General features: G+C 36.5%; 1 protein-coding gene across 1 annotated transcript in view; it reads right to left on the bottom strand.

The window, feature by feature from the left end:
* Positions 1-795: 795 nt before the first annotated feature.
* Positions 796-18679, bottom strand: part of GPALPP1 (GPALPP motifs containing 1) — a 30616-nt gene continuing 12732 nt past the window's right edge. Inside the window, exons 5-9 of the mRNA XM_019756986.2 lie at positions 13902-14033; positions 13327-13491; positions 9457-9555; positions 4372-4590; positions 796-3737 (exon numbers count right to left, since the gene is read on the bottom strand). Coding sequence (XP_019612545.2) covers positions 4372-4590; positions 9457-9555; positions 13327-13491; positions 13902-14033 — 615 coding nt within the window. The 3' untranslated portion in view covers positions 796-3737. The remainder of the gene's footprint in view (positions 3738-4371; positions 4591-9456; positions 9556-13326; positions 13492-13901; positions 14034-18679) is intronic.

Raw genomic sequence — 18679 nt, forward strand, 5'->3', positions numbered from 1 at the left:
ACAGAGTCCCAAACAAGATGAACCCAAACAGGCCCACACCAAGACACATTAAAACTAAAATGCATGGTGCCTGACATACAGCACGCCAGGCATTTCAATGTCTATTATTACTCTTATCACCAGCTGATGAGAATGTCAGTCTCTTATGAGGTCTGACAATTAAGTTCGTGAACTTGTTGCAATGATGTTGCTAACCTTTTTTGATATCACAGGGATTATTCATTATGAATTTGTACCAACTGGACAAACAGTTAACCAAGTTTACTATTTGGAAGTGCTGAAAAGGCTGCGGGAAAAAGTTAGATGACGTGAACTTTTCGCCAACAATTCATGGCTCTTGCATCACGACAATGCACCAGCTCACACAGCACTGTCTGTGAGGGAGTTTTTAGCCTGTAAACAAATAACTGGATTGGAACACCCTCCCTACTCACCTGAACTGGCCCCCAATGACTTCTTTCTTTACCCAAAGATAAAAGAAATAGTGAAAGGAAAACATTTTGATGACATTCAGGACATCAAGGGTAATACGACAACAGCTCTGATGGCCATTCCAGAAAGAGTTCCAAAATTGCTTTGAAGGGTGGACTAGGCACTGGCGTCAGTGCACAGCTTCCCAAGGGGAGGACTTCAAAGGTGACCATAGTGATATTCAGCAATGAGGTATGTAGCCCTGTTTCTAGGATAAGTTAGCAAACTTAATTGTCAGACCTCGTAGGATATTCTCTTCACCGATGTTGCCTGCTTCAGATAAGCTAATAATATTAAAACCAAACAAAAATAAAGAGCCACGACTTCTCAGATATAGATGAAACTTTATTTATACGTAAAAAAATTACACCTCAGGAATTCTTTTATAAAGTCTTTTAACTGTAAAGTTCAAAATGAAAAGGTTGAAAGGGGCAGCGTATAGCTTTTTAATTTTGTACATACTACACAGTTAATTTTTTAAACTGCAAAAAATATACCTCTCCTATAGTAAGAAATGCATGACCTTTCGTAACTGTAGATTTAAATCACATGATGGCATCAAAAGTCAAAGGAAAATAAGTTAACATTCTGAAATAGAATATTTGGCTTTGATGTTACATGGGTACTGTCTCTGACCACTTCCCTCCCTGGTAATTCTTCCTTAGACATATATAATAACTTAACAGAACTGTTTCCCAGCACTGCCATGGAAAAAGAGAGAAGCGATATGGGCTCTTGTAAATAGTCCAAAAACGATGTCTCAGATCACATATTTCTCATTAATAATATTATCATTATCCACCCTATCTAAGAAACAAAAGTGCCATAATGTTCTGGGATCAGATAATTTATATAATAACCGTTAATCTCTTCTGGAGCACGTAAGCCTCAGTACCATTTAAATCTCAACCTCACTTCTTAAAAAACCCCATGAATTCAAAGAACCATTGAATGTTCAAGTGATTAAATGTCAAGTGATTGCTACATGCAAACAAGATGAAGAACTCTTAGTAAGACCATGGCTTTTACTTGAGAGCAGGGCTTAATTTAGACACTTTACACAATATAAAAAAGATTTATCTGATAAAACAGTCTTATTAGGGATTTAGCCACCATCTCTCACCTTTTGTCCCCCTTCACAATACCCCACTTGCTAAAACCACCATTTATTTACTAGTAATGTGGTAAATCTGAAGCGTCTAAATCTATTTCAGATGACAGTTTAGAAGTGGACAAAATCATATAATTTCAGGTACAATGAACTTAAATGTCACCTTCATCAGTAAAGAACATTAAAGTAGCTACTTCAATTTTGGAAATTACTGTTGCTCTTTTTCTTTTTAAGTTTCAAGAGGTCACAGTTCTATAAAACTTGGCTAAGAAGTGTAGGACATTAAAGAGTTCTTGTTAGAAAATGTCAACAATCTCAATTTTCTGCCAGATGGGTTGATTCAATCAGGCCTTTTGCAGCTCAGAAGAGGGGAGGGAATGGAATGAACACCTTTCCATTCTGTGCGAACAGCTATTTGGTTCTTTTATTGTCAGTGTTGTTTATACTGGGCCTTTTCTCTCCACGGGGCAGAAGACCTCTGGTCTGGACTCACATTTCATTAAAACTGGCCTCAGTGGGGCATGAAAGAGCATTAGATGAGAGGTGGCAGAAAGGGGGTAACTTGTGGAAAGTACTAGGCAGAAAGAAGAGGCTTTTCTCCTTTTTGCTAAGGTCATGGACACAGCAGGGGTGAGGGACGAAATAGTAAATAAATAATATAGAACTATCCCTTTCCCCTTAAGATGAAGAAAGCAAAGCAAAAGGAATTAGCCACAGATGTCATTTGTACTTTAAGAAATACCAAATTTCCCAAAAATATATTAGGAATTTATAGAAGAATGAGGAACTAGAAAACACGTCTTCCTTTCATCAGGGAAAAAATTATAACAAAATTAAGTAACAGCAATGGATGCTGCTGCATCAAGTTTTGTGTTCAGAAATATCACTCACGAAAAATGACATCTTTCATCAAAAGGTAGCTCTGTTCAATTCTGCTTAGACGAGAAAGAAGCCTTTTCATGCATATGCTCAGGAGACTAATTCATCTTTTAACAGCAACACCCCTTGAGTCGCCTACAACTTACATTTGTTATGGAAAATATCACTGCCTTGCTATGAGTAGGAGAATCATTTGTACCATTATTTGAACAGTTTACTCAATTTTTCATAAAGCCTAAATGAACTAGAATCCGAATCTTTTCCCATTAAAACCTTGTGCTTCATCAAGACTAGGGCACAGGACTAGCAGAACAATTAGTATCAATTTGTAAGGAACTATCACTTACAAAATTTGAATTCGGGCTTTAACTATTTAGAATTTTCTATTTAACATCTTAAAGCATTCCAAACTTAAAATGCTCCCACTACGGTGGTTATGATTACAGTTTCATTTAAAAAAAAAGCCTATTCATGATTGATATGAATGATCTGTCCCCAATAAATTAGTTAAAATCTGTTAAACATAAATGGGTATAGTAAGATCAGGGTCAAGCAGAGGTTAAAGACCGTGCGAGATTTGGTTGAGGTCCCAGAGCTGAGCCGTGGACATCACACTGCTACTGGTTAATGACACATCTTGTCCCTCAGATTGCCTCCCCTAGGAATACTTATTAAAGTTGAAGAAACCAAAATAGTTTTTACCTAGCACATGAGGTAACACAGAGATCCCTCTTTCTGACTTAAAAACAAACAGACAAAACCCCCAAACAACAAATAAAAAGCCCTGAGTTAACAAGCAAACTTAACAAAACCGTCCTCCATATCTTCTATTTTCAAGGAAACGTGTATTGACCACAATTTGGAGGGAAAATCCAAATCATTTCAAATTCATGGGTTTACTGCAGGGACCCGGCACACTTGTCCAGGGCAGGTTAGCGATTTCTGACGTGGTAGAAACTCTGCGTAGTCCTGACTAGGTCTGAGAGGGCACTTGAGACACCACAAAAATTAGGATGCGGGGGGAAATCCTCTTAATTATCTGAAGAAAAGCCCATGCTTTCTCAGAAGCCAAAGACACATGAACTCCTACATAATAAACACTGATTTTATGTTTCCACATGACTTTAAAAAACAAACAGAACAAGGTAAGTCTGTATGGTTTTTAAGACTAAAGTAAGTAATCTCTAATCTTAGGAAACTCAAAACAAAGGAATAAAGGTAGACAGATAAAAGAGTATTATTCTTCAACTTTTCTTCATTGCACAGGGAAATCCCCCTAAGTAAGAATAAGAAAATTCAGTAAGTTGGGAAATATTTCTAACTTTAACTGTATTTCCCTTAAAGCCACATTTTAATATTGATGTAGGTTTCATACAATTCAAAAAATCATCAAGATGTTAAAAAGCAGCCTTAGCTTTTTGTGATTCCTTAATCACCATGATGAACCCTTGTCAGTTCGGGCGATAAATGAGTGATGTAACGGTTCTGAAAGTTCACGTCCCAAACCTTTAAAAGCAATGAACGTTTTCTAATTGTGATCCTGTTTAACACAAAGATACGAGCAAACCTCGTTTCTTCCTCCTTAAATAAAGCATGCATGTTTACCCAACCTTTAAACCACACTTTCCTTTGCCATTTTTCATAAACTAAACTTTTATTTCAGCATTTGTAATAGCAATGCCGTTAGCTTATTATGAGGACAGGCTACTTTTCCACAAACCACATTTTCAGCCCACAAAGGTTGAATTTTCAAAAATCAGTTTACTTATAGAAAAAGACTTGCAGGTTTATAATCTACTTCTTATGAAAAGAAATGGATTTTTGCACATAATCATTTATAGAAAAAAATGTATTTTTAGAAAAGTTCAAATTTATCAGTATGAAAATATACCTCACTGAAATATACTTACTTATAAAAACATACTGCCTTTGCCATGTGAAAATCTGGTGTTCAGTTCTCTAGATTTCTTGATTAGGGTTTTTTTCTGAGCTTCATCAAACCGATTAACCTTGAGATCCTTATCACGGTCAAATGGTATTCTTTCTTGGGGCTTATTTTTATCTTCAGCAGCCTTATTCTTTAATTTTTTATGATGAATGTCCATAAGAGATTCTGATCTTTTTGATTCCTGGGAAACGTAGAAATAAAGAAGAAAGTAGAAATAAAAATCTCAGTTTGTATAGATTACTGACAGAACATGATAGTGAAACAAAATAATTAAGGGTTAATGGTGAACATTAAAGGGGGTTATTTACAAACCCCAATAGGTTTTCAGAATCCGAGACAGCATCTATGAAGAAAATTTATATCAGAGGCTAATTCAATTCAACCAAAGCAAAATGAAGACATCTACTAACTACATACCACACACTCAAAAAAAGAGCAAGACAGAGAAGAAATCAATGTTTAAACAACCATAATGAAAAGCATTGTGTGTATATCAAAATTCAAGTACAAACCAAGAACACGGGTGAGAAAGAGCAATGACATCCTCACTTGGGAGCCTGATTACAGCTTCATGGATGTACTAGTCCGTGGAGCCTACATGGACAGGTGATTAGGAGGGGAAGGGGGTACAAGGCTAAAGCAAAAACAAGGGCAAACCAGACAAGTAACAGCACAGAGGAGACACAGTCCAAGGCCTGTGCAAGACATGCTGCCAGATGCCCTACACTGAGAGAATTTTCAGTTTTCTGTTTTTTCTCTTATCTGCCTCATTTTCTTTCTTCTTAGTTGGGGCAAGTGTTCACATTTTCACATACATCTAGTAGAATGAGGTCTGAGCAAAGGCAACTGGTTTTACAAATTAGAGATTCATTATAGACATTTCAGTATTGATTAAAGATAGAATGGCCCTGGATGGAAGAAGCAGGGAGTGGGATGCAGCCTTCACAGATGAATTTTACCAAACATTGAAAAAATTAACACCTATCCTTCTCAAACTACTCCAAAAAATGCAAGAGGAGGGAAGGCTCTCAAGCTCATTTTGCGAGGCCAGCATTACCCTGGTTCCAAAACCAGACAAAGACATTACAAAAAAAAAAATTATAGGCCAATATCACTGATGAGTATAGATGCAAAAATCCTCAACAAAATATTAGGAAACTGTATTCAGCAATACATTAAAAAGATCATACTCCACGATCAAGTGGGATTTATTCCTCGGATGCAAGGGTTGGTTCAATATCTATAAATCAATGAGATACACCACATAAATGAAATGAAGGATACAAATAATTTCAATTGATGCAGAAAAAACATTTGACAAAATCCAATATCCATTTATAATAAAAACTCTAAGCAAAGTGGGAATAGAGGGAACACACTTCATCAACATAATAAAGGCCACACATGACAAACTCACAGCCCACACATCATACTCAAAGTCAAAAGCTAAAAGAGTATTCCTTAAGGAACAAGACACCACTTTCACCACTTTTATTAAACTTTGTATTGGAAGTCCTAGCCACAGCAATCAGACAAGAAAAAGAAATAAAAGGCATCCATCCAAATTGGAAAAGAAGTAAAACTCATTATTTGCATATGACGATACAATATATAGGAAACTCTAAAAATTCCACACAAAAAACTCTTAGAACTGATAAATGAATTTAGTAAAGTAACAAGATACAAATTAATATTCAGAAATTGGTTTCATTTTTATACACCAATAATGAACTATCAGAAAGAGAAATTAAGAAAACAATCCCATTTACAATTACATTAAAAAAAACACAAAAAACCTAGGAGTAAATTTAACTAAGGAGCTAAAAAAACCTGTACTTGGAAAACTATAAGACATTGAAGAAAGAAACTGAAGAAGATACAAATAAATGGAAGCATATACTGTACTCATGGATAGGAAGAATTAACATTGTTAAAATGTCCATACTACTCAAAGTAATCTATAGAGTCAATGCAATCCCTATCAAAATCCCAATGGCATTTTTCACAGAACTAGAACAAATAATCCTAAAATTTATATGGAGCCAAAAAAGACCCCGAATAGCCAAAGCAATCTTGATAAAGAAGAACAAAGTTGGAGGTATCATGCTATCTGCAAGGCTATAGTAATCAAAACAGCATGGACTAGCATAAAAACAGACACAGATCAATGGAACAGAATGGAGAACCCAGAAATAAATTCACACCTATACAGTCAATTAACCTATGACAAAGGAGGCAAGAACATACGATGGGGTAAAGACAGTCTCTTCAATAAATTGGGGTAGGGAAAACTGGACAAACAAATGCAAAAGAATGAAACTAATCACTTTTTTACACCATACAAAAGAATAAACTCAAAATGGATTAAAGACTTAAATGTAAGATCTGAAACAATAAAACTCCTAGAAGAAAAATAGGCAGGAAACTAACTCTCTGACACTGCTCTTAGTAATATTTTTTTTTTTTGGATATGTCTTCTTGGGCAAGGGAAACATAGGAAAAAATAAACAAATTGGACTACATCAAACTAAAAAGTTTTTGCATAGCAAAGGAAACCATCAAAATAACCCAAAACCAACTTACTGAATGGGAGAAAATACTTGCCAATGCTAAGAGGTTAATAGACAAAATTTATAAAGAACTCATACAACTCTATACCAAAAATACAAATAATCTGATAAAAAATGGGCAGAGGACCTGAATAGACACTTCTACAAAGAGGACATAGAGATGGGACTACAATAAACCACTGGGCTATTATAATCAATTCAAACAATTCAAGGTCTCAAATTTGTTATGAGAAAAGAAATGAACTGTTACATCAGTTCTTTCAGTTGTACTGTCTGGTCTGCACATTGTGCCGTACATGATCAAACTAGTGCTAGTACTATAAAAAAATAATAAAAAACCCAGAAGCAGTCAGTTCATTAAAAATCACACTGAAACCAATCCACGTACAGATCAATTTGCTAAGGGGCCAAGTCGCTGATTTACCAAATTTAATCATTTAATGAAAAATGTGTGTTTTATAACAATTTATAAAAGCCAGAGCAATTTATGTTGAATGGGATGGTTTTTTAGTAGCTCTTGAAAATTCATGCTAAGATTCCAGTTGTTCAGTATTCCTGTTGTCTTCATGATAATATTTTTAAAAGTGTTTGACTTATCAAGAGTTATAGGGTAGTTTAGTCTTAAGACTATGTTAATATTTGGAAAAGTATATCTCAGAAGTAACCAGAATTTCACCATGAGATTAGAACTCCAATTTTTTTGATGTATTTTAGAATCAATTGCAGACATCATTACGTAGACCCCTAAGTACTTTATCGCGCATTTCATTAACTAGAGTTCAATATTTGTCTACAATTTTTTCTTTTAAGGTAAATTTACACACAATGAAATGCACGATCTTAATATTACATTCACTAAGTTTTACAATTCAACCTTCTCTCAAGATTTGGAACAATTCCATCCCCCAGAAAGCTCCGCATGCCCCTTCCTAGTCAATCCCCACGTTCCCACTCCAACAACCACTATTCTGATTTTTGTCCATTGTAGATTTATTTTGCTTATTGTAGAGCTTCATATAAATGGAATCAGAGTATGGATTTGGGTAGGAAGTCTTGTGTAAGACATTTTTCACTCAATGCAACAACTTTGAGATTCATCTACGTTGTCATATTTACTTATATAATTTGTTCCTTTTTATCGCAGAGTGTATTTCATTGTATACACAGTTTGGCTTTCTTTTTCTTTGATGGACACCTGGGCTGTTCACAAATTAAGCTCTTAAGAATAAAGCACCTATGAAAATTGTTGTCCAAGTCTTTCTGAGGCTATTATGAATAAAGCATGTTCAAATCTTTGTGTGGACAGTTTTCATTTGTCTTGTATGTAAACATCCAGGGGTGGAGCTGCAGAGTCACAGGGAAGGTATATTCTTAGTTTTATAAGAAATGCCCATTTGGAAAAAGGCACAACTTGTGAATTTTCAACTATTCTTTTCTAACATAACTACTATGACTCTAAAATTTGTCTCTAAGTACCACTTTATATTGCTCCCACACATTTTGATATGCTGTAGTTTTGTATCATTCAAGTTTAGGTGTTTTCTAGCTTTTGTTATCATGTAATCTTTGATGCAAAGTTTAAACTTTGAATTTTTCTAATTTCTAGTTGTATAGGGCTTTTAAGTTTTCTGAATTTTAACTTAAATTTCTAGTGGTCAGAGAATATGGCTTGAATAATAGTGACTCTTTCAATTTTGTTACAGCGTGACTTTTGAGCTTGTCAGTTTTCATAAATGTTCCATGGGGATTGAGCTTTTGGTCACTTTCAAAAATGTCCCATGTGTGCGTCACTGTTTGTGGTACTGGTCTACCTATGTCCAGTAAGTAATTCTCACTATAGTTTTCATGTTTGTGGAACTTCTTACTAACTAATACCTTGGAAACAAAACAGAAGGTAATTTTCCTGAACACCTTTCAGGGCTCAGTGGGTTCAGTGATCACATTTATTCTTTGAGCTGGAATACCAGTTGTTCCCCTACCCCCACAAGTGAGAGAATAGAACAAAATAATGATATGAAAAATGAATACTGATTGTTCAGTTTATAAATTTATATTGAACCATATTTTAAAAATATTTTTTCTCCCATATTTAAATCTTTACATCAAACATTCCAAATCTGCTTATAATTTCAAAATGTATGGACTGAGGCTCTCTAGGAGTTCATGGGCTCTTTCTGATCATATGCTACTGATCTCTACAAATTAATTTTCTGATATATGACTTAAGTAAAAAAAAAAAACCCACAAAAAACCAAAAACATTACATGAGATACATTAAAAAACAGTGTGAGATACACAAAAGGATTTTATATAAATATGTATACACAATAGAGTTGAATATTTTTCAGGACAGATGCATAGTAAAAGACTGAGATAAAGAGGGGACATGTAAAAGAAAGAGAAACAAGAAAAAGAACAAATGAAGAGCATTAAGACAGAAAAAAGGTATATAAGCGTATTTTATTCCCTTGACTTACATTGTATGAGGATACCTGCTCAGCCAATCTCTTTTCCCTTCCTGATAATACACGTTCTTCATCCTTCTTATTGAATGACTTCTTTGTTTCTTGTGTCTCCTGAGGAACAAACACAGATAACACGTTACTGAACCATATAATTAAGAGAAAACAAAAAAGAAATACTTTTTTTACTCAGATTGGGTAATCAGAGACTGAACAAAGTCAGGCTTGTTCAACCTCTTCCAATTAGAAATGTTAATATACTCGATAAGAGATCTGTTAGTGTTCTAAGATTTTCCTGAAAAAACCAAGAGGGGGAAAAAGAAAAAAACCCAACACTAGCCAATCAACGAACTGGAAGAACCACCTATGTCTCAAACTCAGAGATGAGTTTGACAAATAATGATGAAACGTAGAAGAGAAAATAAGGCTTACGAAGAAATCGTGTATTCGTTTTCAAAACTTGGAAAATAACTCTTGAGGGAAGAAATTACAAAAAAGAAGTAAAAGGTATACTGATTGGAAAAGAAGAAATAAAACCATGTTTATTCACAGATGACAAGACTGTCTATATAGAAAATTCCAGTGACTCAACAAAAAACTCCTGGAACTAGTAACCAATTAGAGCAAAGCTGCAGGATACAAGGTCAATATACAAAATATAACAACAAAGAACTGGAATTTGAAATAAAACAAACAAACAACCATTTACCATAGCACACACATAAAAATGAAGCATGTAAACTTCCAATAAAATTTAGTTAGAAAGAAAAAATTCTGGAGCACATAGTGTTGACCAGGAATGAAGAAGGCTCACATAAAAACACTGAATACCACTGTTCTCGAAGCATATTTTTATATTGTTGATATTTGCTGAAGAAAAACAGTGAGGCCCTTATATAATTTTTATCTTAATAATCGGCTGCAACAACATTGTATTTAATAAAGTACATTAAAAACATAGGAATAGCTCATGTCTTACTTTTCCATAAAAAATTTCCCAGAAAACTGATGTCTATTTGTAAATATTCAGAGAAAAACGATGTTATGGTAGATGGAGATAGAGACCTAACTATTTAAGAGTTAACAGACTAGTCAAGACTGGGAGATGAGAACATAACAGACCTTATTCAATTAATTTATGCATCACACTTCTGTTTCTCTCTAAAGAGCAATTTTACTTCTTTCAGGTAATGTAGACCGAGTGAATGTGAGAACATTAGTCGTATGGGAGATGTATGCTGGGGAATCAAATATAAACAAGTAGGCTGAAGTGGTGGACGCAGCCTATCAAAAAGGAAGTTTGGGGGAAAAAAAAGGAAACAACTAAGATCTGTTACAAAAATTAAAAATTAGTCATGAGCTTTACACAGGATCAAAACCACCAGACAACGAACAGCTCTGTGAAAGTACATAGTGTGGACCACAAACACGATAGGTCTGTTACCACATGCTGTAACATATAGCACCACATCCAATTTGAGGGGTGTTAATGATCCCTTTATGAGTCCACTGGAAGTAATGAACAAAACATTTCCAGCCCTGAAAAGAAGGATGAGATCTAAAGAACTCGGTCACAGGGCCTCAAATCACTTATGTCCAAATCGTACTGCTGAGTTTCCATTTGTTCTGTTTTCCTGTGGTATTTCCCTCTGAACAAGACTCCCTGCGTATCTGCCTGTAGGTTGACATCTACTCACCTACAGTGAGGAACGGAAGGGCAGAAAAACATGCCTAACTGTAGGCACAGATAAAAGGTCCATGTAAGCAAGGGGATTAATTGTAGTTTTGGAGACAATCTTAAAAGCTAAATGATAAAACAGCAGCAGTATGTTATTTTTACGAGACCAGTTAAGAAAGATTAGACAGGCCTTCCAACACTAGTCATTCCAAAGTGGGGCCCACGACTGTGCCCCGACTATCTTCTGTTGCCTCTTCTGCCCCCACGTGTGTTGGTTCATCTCATCTTTCTATCATAACGCTCAGATTTCCTTTAATCTTCAGGGTGAAAGAGAACTTATGAAGTCGCCACATATTCAGGATAGGGTGCTAAAATGTGGAGACTTCAACAAACTATCCACATTTTAAGAATAACACTACTTCACAAACAATTCTCCAGTAAAATGAAAGCTCCTTAAGGAGCCTTCTCGTTTTTCTATTACTACCTGCAAACAACAGAATGCCTATGCAGAGTTTATAGTTACAGAATGAAAACAGAAATCCTCATAATTCTAATGAACTAATGAACAAGATAAACCGAGTGAGGGGAATGAATTCAGTGTGCAATCGATTAAGTGTGGGGAGCCATGGTTGCAGTTAACTTTAAAGCCTTAATGGCTCAGTTTATACTTAACCTATTTCCTCCCCCTGAAGCAATTGTCTCTGCCTGCATCTGGAGAGTGCTTGCATGCTGCTCAGGAATGTGGTGGGAGTGGCCAGTTCCCAGAACAGAAGGCTGATGCCTATCAGGGCTATTGATAAGATAATTACATTTGGGAGTTTCAGTAAATTTTGTGTCTCCTGTGTTAAAGTTAAAGTTTCACTGTTAACTAGGTAATGCATTTTTGTACTTGTTAAACTGCACGTCCACAGAAGGTATAAATTCTGGGGACAGAATAAACTCAGGGTCTCCAGGAACACTGGGGTCCGCGATCGCCATCATCAAAGTGTGAGTGCCTTTTTTCATTCCCACTCCCCTTGTCAGGAACCGTTCGACTAGTGGCGGCTGGCCCGCTACAATTAAGTCAGAACCGACAAAGCTATAATCATAAGGTGCCAATTAGTCAAGTATTTAAGATGTGAATGGGACATGTTCATGGAATTAAAGCTTTTGGATGGAGTAAATGTAAGTAGTAGTGCTGGGGACATTGGTTTAACTCCTAGTTTACAATGAAATATTTCATAATAAATAGAAAAGATTCAAGAAAAGAAAATTTAAAAATAACAATGTATTTTATGCATACATTTTTTGGTATATACTTTGTAAATTGTTTAATATATTCGATTCAATATTTGTATATATTGTGAAATGATCCCCACAGCAAGCCTAGTTAACATCCGTCACCATACATAGTTACCATTTTTTCCCCTTGTGATGAGAACTTTCAAGATCCAGGGTCCTAGCTACTCTCAAATATGCAATACAAATATTAGTCACCATACCGTACATTACATCTCTACAACTTACTCATTCTATAACTGGAAATTTGTACTTTTTGGCCCCCTTCACCCATTTTGCCCATCCCCCCACCGCCACCTCAGGCAACCACCAATCTGTTCTCTGGATCCATGAACTTGTTTGTGTTTTTAAATTTTTTTTAGATTCCACATAAAGTGAGACCATACAGTATTTAACACTATTAATGAAGTGTTTCTTGCCTATCTTGACAGTAACATGAAGCTCACTGCACCTGAGAGAGTGAGTCTCTATGTATGGTTTAACTATCTACGCTTATCTGTGGCTTTGGGTTTTTTCAAGATATTTTAAGATACACTGTCATAGAGATAGTATGATGTTGTATAAAGACCGGTTTTGGAGTTTCTGAGTCCAAGAAGTTAAAGTTGGAAAGGTCCAGAATGGAATTATTGTTCATCACTTACCAGCACTGTAATTCCAGAAAAGCTGACCTCATAGGGGCTAGCTTCTCCTATAAAATGAAGTCAATAAACCCATGTCTCAAGGTTTTCTGGAGATTTAAATGAGACAATTTATTGGGAAGTAGTAAGCAACTGGTGTCACTTTCCTTCCTTATAACTTTCCTTCAAGAGGAAATCTGTATTTCCCCTTTGGAATTATAATTTGAAAAATAGTACCCTTACATAATTGTTTTCCTTGTCTTTTCAAAACGGAGTCAACATAGACAGAAATACGTGAACAAACCCTTTCACCTTAGCTTTCCTTTCCCTGTCAGTTGGAGTATCCGTCCAGACTGATCGATCTCCAGATTTGTCATCGGCTCTTCTTTTAAAAGTTCTGGGCCCAAGACCAAAGTGTTTCAATTCCGGAGGAAGCTCAGTCATCCACGACTCCCTTGTAATTGGTTTAGAAGAATCCTTTAAGAAAAACAAAAAGTTTAAAAAAAAAAAAGTAGCCTGGAAAGAGTAAGAGTGTGCATGCGTATGGTGTGTGTGTGTATAAAATACTTTATAAGTGATTATGTGTCTCAACTGAGGCTTTAAAGTTAGTAACAGACTTTAAGACAAAAGATTTAATAGAAAGGACTGATGTTTTTGTCATACGTATACATTATAAGTATTTTCACCTTACTTATTGTTCTTTTGACTTTATTTTTTGCTATAAAAAATTTTTAAGCAGGCAAACTTGCCAGTCTTTTCCTTTTATAGCTTCTGGGTAACCCAGCTCTGAAATTTTCTTCACACACACACACTTTTTAAATGTTTCTTTTTAAAAATTAGATTTTTAATGTAGTCTATCTCTCAGAGTAAAGTATATTTAAACTTACATCATCTCCTTTCGTCAGTTTTTCTTTCATTCTCTGGGCCCTTTTCTCAAACTCTGTTGTCACACTATAGTTAACCGGTACTTTTGCAGGCATTGGTCCAACGATGTTCTCATCTTCACTGCTATCTGTTTCCTTTTGAAACAAGACATTACCTTTAAACGAAGAGCAGAGCTGTAGGTTGTGAAAAATGATCCTAAATTACTTAAAATTTAGCTGAAACTGATTACCTAGAGACAATAAAACAAAAAAAGCAAACAAGTACTGCTGAGCAATCACTGAGTGACGAGGACCTTTTCTGTGCCTTTCTCTAGTGCACGGCACAGAGCTGACAAATCATGGCACGTGGATCGTCCCCCCTCTCCTCCTATCTCCATGGCCGACCTCAGTACATCCTTTCGGCTCTTCCTGATGGCAAAGATGTGGCCGCACGATTCTTCTCAACCTGATATTCTAGGTAATCATTATGGGTCCGTCAGAGAGGATACAAGTTGAGACCATATGCATCCCTGGCACAGAAAAAGCTTGTTGGAATAAGGTGCACACGAGCGAGACATTCTTGGAAGCTGTAGCAGCTTTATGATTCAGTCCAGTCCGCTGACACAGAAGTGCTGGGCTATTCCTCACAAATGCTAACCCGAATGAGTTCATGGGATTCCCAGAGTACCTCACCTACCCCAAAGATGTAACAGTATTGTAATAGTTGAATTCAATTTGTTCTCAGTAAATCATTTTAATAAAGGGTTTTTATGTGAGACTGAGGGTTAGATGCTATACACAGTAGGGTTTAAAGCAGTCCTTCCTCAAAGATGAGATACGTTAAGAGGAACAATAAAACACATTTGTCCTCCAGCTCTGATGGGCAGCTTCTTCCTCTTGTTTTTCTAACTACCAGGAGGATCATTTGTACTGTTCACATTTTCCCCACTAACCACTCAAAGGTAACTTTCCATCAGTGGTTTCTCCTTTGAACCCTTGTAAGTGATTGCTGTTGGTACAAATAACTATGGCTTACTTGTGGCTTACTCTGAATCATTCTCCTTCTCTCCCTCCCTTTCGCCCTCTCCCGCTTTCTCTATCAATAATTATGGACTATAGTATACGATGCCTAATTTGATCCTCATAACAAAACTGTGAAATGGCATTATTTGTTTTCTTTTTAAGGAAACCTAGGTTAATATTTCGAAAGGTTAAACATCTTATCCAAGGTTATAAAACTAGTATCTAAGACTCAAATATTCTAAGATCAAGGCTATCGTAGTATTTTTCCTACTTACACCGCAGCGGCCCCTTTTGTTTTATTTCAACTGTTAATGATTTAACTTCAAGTGTTTATAGCTTAACTCTACAACAGTAAACGCTTTGATGCCAAAGACATGATCTTAAACAGATTTTAAACCCCCTACAATTATACTACTTGGTACATGAGAAGATATAAAAGATACAATGAACGTGTAAACTATTAAGAGACAGGGTATCAATACAGTATTGCTAATTAAGATGATGGGATCGATTAGCTAACGGCATTTTTTACTTCCATCTAACGAGAGGGTTTAATAAGGGAAATTTTAGCATGTCTTAGTAGGATAATGCCTAAAATTTTTAGAAATAAAAATCGCTTAGGATGTTGGGAGACATAAACTAAATGGTTGGATGGGGGAGCAAACAGGAAATCAGGTAAAACACACTAAACTGAAACTGAGAAACCCGAATCACAAACCCAAATCAATCTAGGTAGTAAATTATTTGAGTGTCCTGGATGAGTTAAATTTTTTTTTTTTAAAGGCGAGTTATTTTATACAGAAATACAATAGAGATTACGCACCCTGCTGGTTGGTAGTTTGGGCTGCAGAGCTACACAGACCAAGTTTCCAGGGCTCAGTTTGCCACGTGACCTCACGCTTGTTATTTAACCTTTCTAGGCCTCATTTCTGTCTTTCAGATGGCGACTGTAACAGCTTCAACAGTAACTATCCTCTTGCTGAGAGAACACTGGTTTCGCTCATCCTTCTTGGAGCCATGCTCTTCTCAGGAAACCGGGACCTTCCCTAACTCCTGGGAAAATGTTGGTAATTCTAAGCCAAACACTTTGGTTTCACTCCTTTTGAATAACTGATTGACTTAGGAACGGGTTTATGATTCCATGTGGCCAAAGAAACATAAGAAGAGGTCTCCAGGAAACACAGGAAGGTTTTCTTCCCTCAAAAGAAGGGGCACAGGACAGGGACCATCCCCTTCTATGTCTGGATGTTTCTACCTGCATGTGAATCTGAGAACTTTGACAGGCTTCTTGGCATCACAAAAGGGTCAGCCTAAGAGGAATTCTCATGTCGTGGATGAGAGAAGACGGAAATAATAGCAGCCCTGGACGATCCATTAAGCGGTTAAATTAACAAACCCAGGAATGAATGACCCTACCTCCCGATCTCTTATTATGTATGGAACACATTTTCCTTATATGGGAAATATAGATTATAAACCAACAAGAAAATTATATAAACAATCTAGCTGCTAATTAAGGAGGTTAAGACGAAGTTCCATTTTGAGTTAGATTTCCTGTTATTTCCAGCTAAAAGCATTCTAGCTGACACACCATCCCCCAGATGATTGTTTGGATTAAATTAAGTTTGTGCAATTATACAAATATAATTAAGTCATGCAAATATCAGTTGATGTTGTTCTTTGCAGTGTCTGGTTTATGGCAGGCGCTCAACAAATGTTAATCATTTAGTATTATCACGTGTGTCTTAATTTTGGGGTATATGTTGTGAATGAGACTCTCTTTGAGAGGCAAATATGAAAGCAAGAACAAGAAGTGTCTTTGGAAGAAAGTTTAAAGGGAAATAGCAAAGCAGAGAACTCAGAACTAAGAGTACCTTAACAGGTGTAATCTCTACCCCACCTTTATCCCTCCCGTTTTGCTAAGAGAAGCTAGAGAAAGTAGAAGAGATACCAGCTAGGGAGTTACTTACATAAACTACCCAGTTGCAGTCCAGGTGAGTTAGGACAAAGTTTCAGGTGTGAGTAAAGTTGACTTATTATTCAAAACTTTTATTTTGAAAGATGTAATGCCAAGATGAGTACAACAAACACCCACGTATCCTCACCCACATTCATCAGTTGCTAACATTGTACCATTTCCCTTTCTCTGTCCCTGCCAACCTCCCGTGAGGCAGACAGACTGCTGGACAGACACACTTTTCTGTGTGTGAATCATTTGAAAGTAGTGACAGCATGAAAAGGCCCTAGACTGAAGCAGACTTCCCTAAGGACTGGTTTCATCCCTCTAGTACTCTTTGCAGACAGAGCAGTGCATGGAGGCTGTGGGTTTACCTGGTGGGCTCAAATCACTCTCCCTGCCCGTGACCTGAACCTACACCTCCTGTCCCCGGGCGCACTCCCTAGGGCTCGTGGCGGTGCCCACTGCTGTGGAACTCGTGTTTACTGCTCTGGCTTTAGATTCTCTCAATGTTATCAACACCTGGGGATTTCCCTCTCTTCCTTTTAAGCTTAGCTGTGTAGTACCGTTGCTGCCATGTTATTTGCCCCCAGCATTCCTCTGTGAATGTGGCAGGCAAAGCCTAGCCTGACCATGTCAGCTCAGTCTTCATGTGGCTGGAAATCCGTCCTCTGGTACTTCATTCCTGTACTTAACAACCTTGCCAGGAAGGATTCCTGAGGCTCGGTGTAAAGTCTTCCAAGTCACTCTCAGGGCATCAGTAATGGAGGTGGCGAGTGATCAGAATTAGTTATTATAAATTAGATACCTACTGTTCTAATTTATCCTTCCAACAACTCTGTAAGAGAACAACCTGCATGCTATTGATAAGGAACTAAGTTTGATAATGAAACTAAGCAACTGATAATGAAACTAAGTTCAGCCAGGATTCAACACTTGAGTGGCTCTAGCCTACCATGTTTCCCCGAACATAAGACCTAGCCAGACAATCAGCTTTAATGCATCTTTTGGAGCAAAAATTAATGTAAGACCCAGTCTTATATTTTATATATTACATTATATTATATTATATTATATTATATTATATTATATTATATTATATTATATTATATTATATTATATTAATTATATTATATTATATTATATTATACTATATTATATTATACCCGGTCTTATAGTAAAATTAGACCAGGTCTTACATTAATTTTTGCTCCAAAAGATGCAGTAGAGTTGACTGTCTGGCTAGGTCTTATTTTCAGGGAAACTCGGTATTTCTCTCCCTTTCTCTTTCACCCTTCTTCTCATTCTCTCCACTCTAACCATACTGGATTTCTTTAACCCTAATTTCCTTCCTCTCCACATTTCTCCCTTCAAATAAGCTATCTGTACTCTCTGGAACAATCTTTCCTGCCCTTTCTGCTGAGCTAGCTCCAAGTCATCAATATTCAGCTTAGAAATTTTCTCAGAGAAAAAGACTTCTCATTTTTTCAGGTTGGTTTATATTTTCCTGTCATGGTTGCACTATATTTTGTCTCACCTTCTGAATCCCTCATATTAGAAAGTACCCGTTTAATGTATATATCCCCCCCTACACTGTAAATGCGATGAGGGCGGGGGCTGTGCCGGACTTACTCATTCGTTCAACAAATACTGTGACGACGCGTCCTCCATGGACTCACCTTCTTGTGGGAAAGGTCAGTAAAAGAAGCAGTAAAATAAACGGTAGCTTAGGTAGTGGTAAGTGCTATGGAGAAAATTAAAGGAGGGAAGGGGATAGACGTACAGGGAAGCGGAGTTAGCAATTTTAAATTAGGAGGTGAGA

This window comes from Rhinolophus sinicus, linkage group LG04 (assembly GCF_036562045.2).
Source record: "Rhinolophus sinicus isolate RSC01 linkage group LG04, ASM3656204v1, whole genome shotgun sequence".
Lineage (NCBI taxonomy): Eukaryota > Metazoa > Chordata > Mammalia > Chiroptera > Rhinolophidae > Rhinolophus > Rhinolophus sinicus.